The 6,686-nt window shown below is 41.4% G+C and overlaps 1 protein-coding gene across 1 annotated transcript; it reads right to left on the bottom strand.

The window, feature by feature from the left end:
• Positions 1–962: 962 nt before the first annotated feature.
• Positions 963–4,458, bottom strand: LOC109750141 (G-type lectin S-receptor-like serine/threonine-protein kinase B120). Its single transcript, XM_073497412.1, has 5 exons — positions 3,156–4,458; positions 2,835–2,936; positions 1,918–2,155; positions 1,666–1,822; positions 963–1,492 (listed from the first exon to the last, which is right to left on the bottom strand). Exons 1-5 carry the CDS (start codon positions 4,456–4,458, stop codon positions 1,208–1,210), a joined length of 2,085 nt encoding a protein of 694 aa, XP_073353513.1. The 3' UTR covers positions 963–1,207.
• Between the last annotated feature and the right edge of the window lie 2,228 nt (positions 4,459–6,686).

Genomic DNA, 6,686 nt, shown 5'->3' with positions numbered 1-6,686 from the left:
AATAAAAACAGGAGAAACTCCCCTATAGTTCATAATAGCATGCAAGGAGCTAGTGGTATAGGTTCCTTATATGCAGTATACTGCAAAACTAAGGTTATCTCCAGTATACGTTATGCTGCAAGCAATAACTTCAAGCTCTAATCAAAAAATCATCAAAGCAGAGGAGAAGGGTCTCCTGAATTTGAGTTTCAGGGTTTCACCATTCGAGACCTGCATAACAGTTTTACCTTGTTCCCTACAAATACAGTAGAGATCTCAAATTGGATGGAAAGGAACCTAACCAATAGTCTTCCCAGAACCTAATTTTGTTGCCATCTCCGAAAGACCATCTCTGTCCAAATTTAATGGCCTTAGAAGCCCTGACTACACCTTTCAAAAAGGTAGAGGCCTCAGTGTGTTTTGGATGCAAAAGTTATTTGGAAAAGGCTTGTATTTAGTGTCTATTATAGTTTTCCAAATTTTACCTTCACTACGCATATATCTCCTAAACCAGGCTCCTAAAAGGCAGATATACAGATCATGGATGTTAGGAATGCCTAATCCACCAAACTCTATTTTCATGGAGACCAAAGACAAATGTCGTAGAGTGACGTCGACGTGTACAGCCTCCGCGTGCTGCTCCTTGAGATGCTCATCAGCGCGCAACCCTTTCGCGACGTCCGCCGTCGTGCCGATGATCAAGGCCCGGCTCATTCGACGACGAGGTGAAATAGGACCGTCGACCAAACTTATGCCCATTGGTGACTGTGCCAGCAATTCTACCGCTCGTGAAACAGGAGACCAATTATGTGCATCAATGCTTTGAAGAAATAGAAGATTTAGAGAACAGGAGGCCGAGTATGAGCTCATGCACATTCGGCTGTGAGATGATAATCCATTCAACACTCGTCTTAGGCAAACTAGTGCCATATTTGCAGTTTTTAAGCCCAAATAAAGTACTCTACAAACCTACTTAAAACTGGTTTTCCTAAAAAATCCTCTTAAAACTATTTTTTCTAAAACTTGTTCCAAATACTTAGTTATCCAGACAACTAATGAAGGACAAGAAGAGGACAACCGTATTACACATTACAGTTACAAGCATACAGATTACAAGCACAAATTACAATCCTGGCGGTGAGAGAGCTCAACTAGTATAGTCTAGAATCGAGCAGGTAAGTACATGAAGATATTAGGGTCACAAGGACAAGACATGACCAACGGTTTTCTAGCGCCCCTTGAGGTTTTCGAGGCTCAGGTCATCTGCTTGGCTTTCGCCAGCTCCGTAGTTACGACGTGCAAAGCACATAGGCTCTTTCGGCTGTGGGAGCTCAATATCTTTGTTATCCAAGCTTGCTATCACCAAAGACATGAGGGGGCGAGCGTCTGGGTCGTCCTGCACCGACAAGAGTCCGATATGTATGCATCGTAGAGGTTCAACGAGAGAGCAACCCTCTACAATAGATGAGTCGACTAGATCCATCATTTTCCCATCCTTCCTTAAGCTCCATGCCTGCATAAACCAATCATGTCATTAATTAAGTACAAAGTAGCACCCCTTCATATCAGTTGAACAAGTTCTGATCACTAAATAAAGTTTTTTTTTCTGAAAAAGAAGATAACACCCAGCCTCTTCATCAAAAGATGCACGCAGCCATAATCACTAATAAAGTATAACGCACTTACATAATCTATAAGGTTATGAGCGCGTGCATGTGCGCTTGGGGTTGTGGTGCCGATCTTCATGCCACTTACAATCTCTAGAAGTAATACGCCAAAGCTGTAAACATCGGATTTTACAGAGATGATACCTTCCATTGCGTATTCCGGTGACATGTATCCACTGCTTTGACAATTAACAGCGGTAAATTTAAAATTATAAACCAGTTGAAGCACAGAAGTTGAGAGATCACATAAATGAAATTCCTCACTACTCACAATGTTCCAACAACTTGATTGGTATGTCCTTCCTGTTCATGGACACCAAAGAGCCTAGCTGTACCAAAATCAGAAATTTTGGGGCTCATCTCAGCATTCAACAATATGTTACTTGCTTTGAGATCTCTATGAATCATCATCAATCTGGAATCTTGGTGGAGATAAAGAAGGCCCCTTGCTACACCCCTGATTATCTTAAATCTTGTGGACCAGTTTAGCAGCAATTTTCTTGTACCATCTGTCAGGGACAGAATTAGATAAATCATCTTATCAGTGATGTTTGACCAAAAGTAAAGATTTTGCAACAAGTGAGCAGAACCTACTGAAAATGAAGTAATCCAAACTTCGGTTAGGTAGATATTCATAAATCAAAAGCTTTTCATCTTCATGAATACTGCAGCCTAGAAGTTTGACCAAGTTTCTGTGTTGCAACCTAGAAATCAGAGCTATTTCATTTTTGAACTCCACTGCCCCTTGGAGAGAACCTACACGAAGCCTTTTCACAGCAATTTCCCTACCATCTTCCAACCTTCCCTGAAACATGCATGAGGTATTATTGAGTCAAGAAAGTTGGATCTTCCATTAGTGATCTAACTATCTCCCTCGGAAAAAACAGAGAGAAATCTAATTATAAGTACAAATACTTCTTGCCTTATAAACATTGCCAAAGCCTCCTTTGCCAAGAATGTTGGATTCAGTGAAATTATTTGTCGCGGCAGCAATTACCCTGAAGTTAAAAATGGGAAAATCTGTGTTACTATCAGCGAGCTCATTGTAATTTCCTGTATCCCGTCGCATCAGCCTTCCCCAGACAACCTTGCTTCCGCGATTGCCTGTAAGGAGTGTGAGTACTATCTCCTCAGTTTCTTGGGACTAGAGATGACATAAAAATTAGAACTAAAGCAATAGTTTCCTACCTCTAAAAGCATAGATGCAAATAAGCCCCACGCATATGAGTACTAGAAAACTTGAAACAACTGATAATACAATTTCTAGGGTTGTGATCTTTTTCATGTCACCTGCACAAAAAATAATTAATATAAGGAGAATAACCAAAGATTGTCAGTGCTTATCACCACATTCATAGCAGACTCCTTTCTTGAATAAAAACACGAGGGCACTCTTTCTCCAATTATTCTCTTCAAATAAAAGAAGTGAAAAGAATCTATCTCTATCAACTCATACTAGTAAAAGATATAGAAACAACTAGACAAATAGGAGCAATAAACCATGCATACCTTGCAATATTCTAGTCCGAACATAGAGGTCCTCCCCTCCTTGAGTGTTGTTCTCCATGTCGATCAAATCTCCCATCCATACCAAGCATCTTGTGTCATCTCCATCAATATCCATGTTGCTCATCCTGGAGTAAGCATATGCCACGCAGGAGCAATTGCTTCTACAGTCCTCTCTGCACTCGTCAAAGCTTCTACTCGGGAGATGAAGGAATTTGTCAGGGACCTTCATGCCTGGAAAGGCTAGGAAATCATCTCCATGGGTGCACCTTCGCACCTCCTTCGGTCGGCATCCCTGTGAGAAGCTACCGGCGATCCATCCTTTACCATCCCTCGGCTCAAAACCGTCAAGGCACTTGCAAACTGGGACGGTTGCTGTGTTGTCGCAGTAACCATAAGGACCGCAGTAGCCGTACGTATTGCACTCATGTTGAGGCTCTGCATACAGAGCTCTCCATACTGACATGTTGCTGTCCCAGCTTAGTATATTTACCTTGCCCAAGTAGTCAATCTGCATCCTGACCAACAGGATGAAGGAACCAGTCGGCATGCCGAAGGACATGTACACCTCATCGCCGGCGTGATGTAAGGCCATGTAAATGGCAGACTTGTTGAATTTGTCCATGTAGAGGTAGTTTGTCCACACCGGGCTTCGCAGGTGTGGTCTCGAGCCATTCCAAATGAAGCACTGGAGGAGGCTGCTAGGGTCTGCGCCGTAGGAGAACTCACCGGGGGATGGGTCATGTTGGGCCTTCCAAGAGACGAGGTGCTGCAGTGGAAGCGTGTTGTGGCTGAGCCTGATGTTCATGCCGGGTAGGAGGGTGTCGGTGGGGTGGTCGAAGCTTTGCCATAGTATGGCACTGTCAGCTAGTGATCTAAGGATGAAGTTGCCAGTGTTGTCCAACACTGCTTCCACCGAGATGGAATTCATGCTGATGCTGTTGTTCGTTGTCCAGAGGACACGACCATTGCTATCAGACAAGACTATGTCGGAGTTGTTGGTGACGACAAGATTTGCAGAGGAGAGGTTAGTGGTGATCGGAGCCGCACGGTTAGAAACCCATACCACCGTGCGCTCCGGCATGCGATTGTACCATATGCCAACATAGTGATAGTTCTTGGTGGAGTTGGATGGGGAGAAGAATCCCAGGGCAAACACCCCATCTTGAGAGACGAGGACATTGCCAGGGGAGAGCGGCTTGCCAGCGACAATCCGGTTATCGGATGCACAAAGAGGCAACGAATTGAATGTCCAAGAAAGAAGCAAAAGAATGGCGTACACAGGAAGGGAAGAATACATTGCCATTCTTGGCCTTTTGCTTGCTTGCAGGATCATGGTGGAGTACAATATCTTCGAGGTGCTTGCAATGAGAATGAGTATGGGGTCACCCGACTGGGGCATATATATAGTGTATAGAAGCAACCAGAGCGTCGTGCTGCCTTGGATTGGATGTTTGGACCCAAAGGAATGAAAGAGTGGTTGGGTTGTTCTAAATTTGTGCTGGAAGTTAGGCACCAGCGGTCAGGTCTGTTGAGAGTGAAAAGGACATGATGCGGAAAGAAAATGTGCTTCTTAAATGATGGCTCAGAAATCTAATACATCCTGTGCTCTACCAGATCAACAACATGGCCATTCACTCATACATCCAAACTTGGTTGCACACACAGATGTGGTGGTTATTTGCTAGCTAATTACTAACAGGTGGTACGTACACTAGTACAGGCACTCCCTCGTTCCCAAAGTGTCAGGCGCGATTGAGTTTGCATGGTCTTTGATGCACAATTTTGACCATCAATACATATGAAAATGCATGGATTGAATATATATATAACTGATAACATTGTATTTGTCTTGCAAAAAATATATTTCATGTATATTTATACTAATTTAGTGGACGTATAATAAGTGGAAATCATATTCAAAGTTATGCGATGAAGACCAAAAAGGTCAAAGCGTGACTTATATTTTGGGAAGGAGGGAGTACTATACAACATGTTGAATATCTTTTTTGCGGGCGTGCATGTTGCATTACCTGTGCCCGTCAACAAAAAAAATGTGAAATTTGGTAATCTTATTTTTTTAATTCGTGTCAACTTTGGTTAGTTTAGTACTCTTGTGTTCCAAAATGTGATAGTGTAAAAAATAATCTTACATTTTGGGACGGGGGGATATTTACCAAGACCATACTGAAACATTTTGGTATATCCCAAAAACTGAGCTATAAGTTGATTCCATGCCATATTTACCTAAGTAATGATAACTTAGTTACGAAAAAACCTTATTTAATGAACCAAATAAACTGCGTACATAGATAAGAATAAATAAACAAATGATAAAGGGAAAAAAAACAATGATAAAAGGATGATGCTGAGGTAAAAATGAAAATATTTACTATGATGGACATGAGTATGTTTTCCTTCTTACACACACCGTGTGTCATATATTTTTGTCAAAATGCTGCATAAGTACTCTGCTGTTCACTGCTTTGTTTCCATGGCAGGGATCAACACGAATATAACCGGCGATCTGTCTGCCACGAGGCTGCATTGGCCTAGCAAATGGCATGTCGTCGCCCGTATTTGTGCCGCTGCTCCGCACCCGGACAGGCAGGTCACGACATCGGGGGGGATTTGACGAAAACAGCACCACATGCTCCAGGTCTCGCACTCCGCTCCCAAATGTGGTGGAATCTAGAGTTGCACTTGTCTACTTCCTCCGGGTTAAAGTTTTGTGGTTTATGATTTGGTTCGCTATGGCTCTGCAGGCGTAATAGTTGAGGTTAGGCTTTGCAATACCAAATGCACCAGTGCACCCTCATGTAACGCACACCCATGTGTACCACATTGCAAAACATGCAGAGGACATTCTACAATGTCGTGGACCAAAAAGGAAGGAGGCGTCCGGCAACTAGGGTAGCATTTGATACATTCATTGCACCCCCTAAGAGTGATATTTCTATAGGAACAGGATATATCATGCATGCATTCACTGTCTGTTGTTGCTCTAATATTAGCGCTACTTTTTGAGATTATTTTTCTAAAAATCTATATCCACGGATTCAATTTTTCTAAAATTACGGGACAGTACGGCCCAAACAAACTATGAATTATTTTTCTAAAAATCATAATAAAAAATGTTCACGGATTCAATTTTTTGAGATTTAAAAAATGTTCGCATATTCAAAAAATAATCATGATTTCGAAAACAATGTCCTGAAATAAAAAAAGTGTTCATGATTTTGAAAAACAAATGCCTGAATTCAAAAATGTTCGCTTATTCAAAAAAAAAATCTTGAATTCAAAAGAAGTTCGCTTACTCAAGAAAACTATTCATGCTTTTTCAAAAAAATGTTTCTTCAATTTAAAACCAATGTTTGCTGAATTTCAAAAAAATGTTGGTCGACAAATAAATTCTTGCCAATTCAAAAAAAAGTGCACAATTCCATATAGTGTCTCTGTATTTGTGAAAAACTCCAGGAATTCGAAAAGGTTCATGACTAATTTTTTCTTCATTAATTTTAGAAATATTCATGA

This window comes from Aegilops tauschii, chromosome 4, assembly GCF_002575655.3.
Source record: "Aegilops tauschii subsp. strangulata cultivar AL8/78 chromosome 4, Aet v6.0, whole genome shotgun sequence".
Lineage (NCBI taxonomy): Eukaryota > Viridiplantae > Streptophyta > Magnoliopsida > Poales > Poaceae > Aegilops > Aegilops tauschii.
This window is presented reverse-complemented; position numbering and strand designations above follow the sequence as displayed.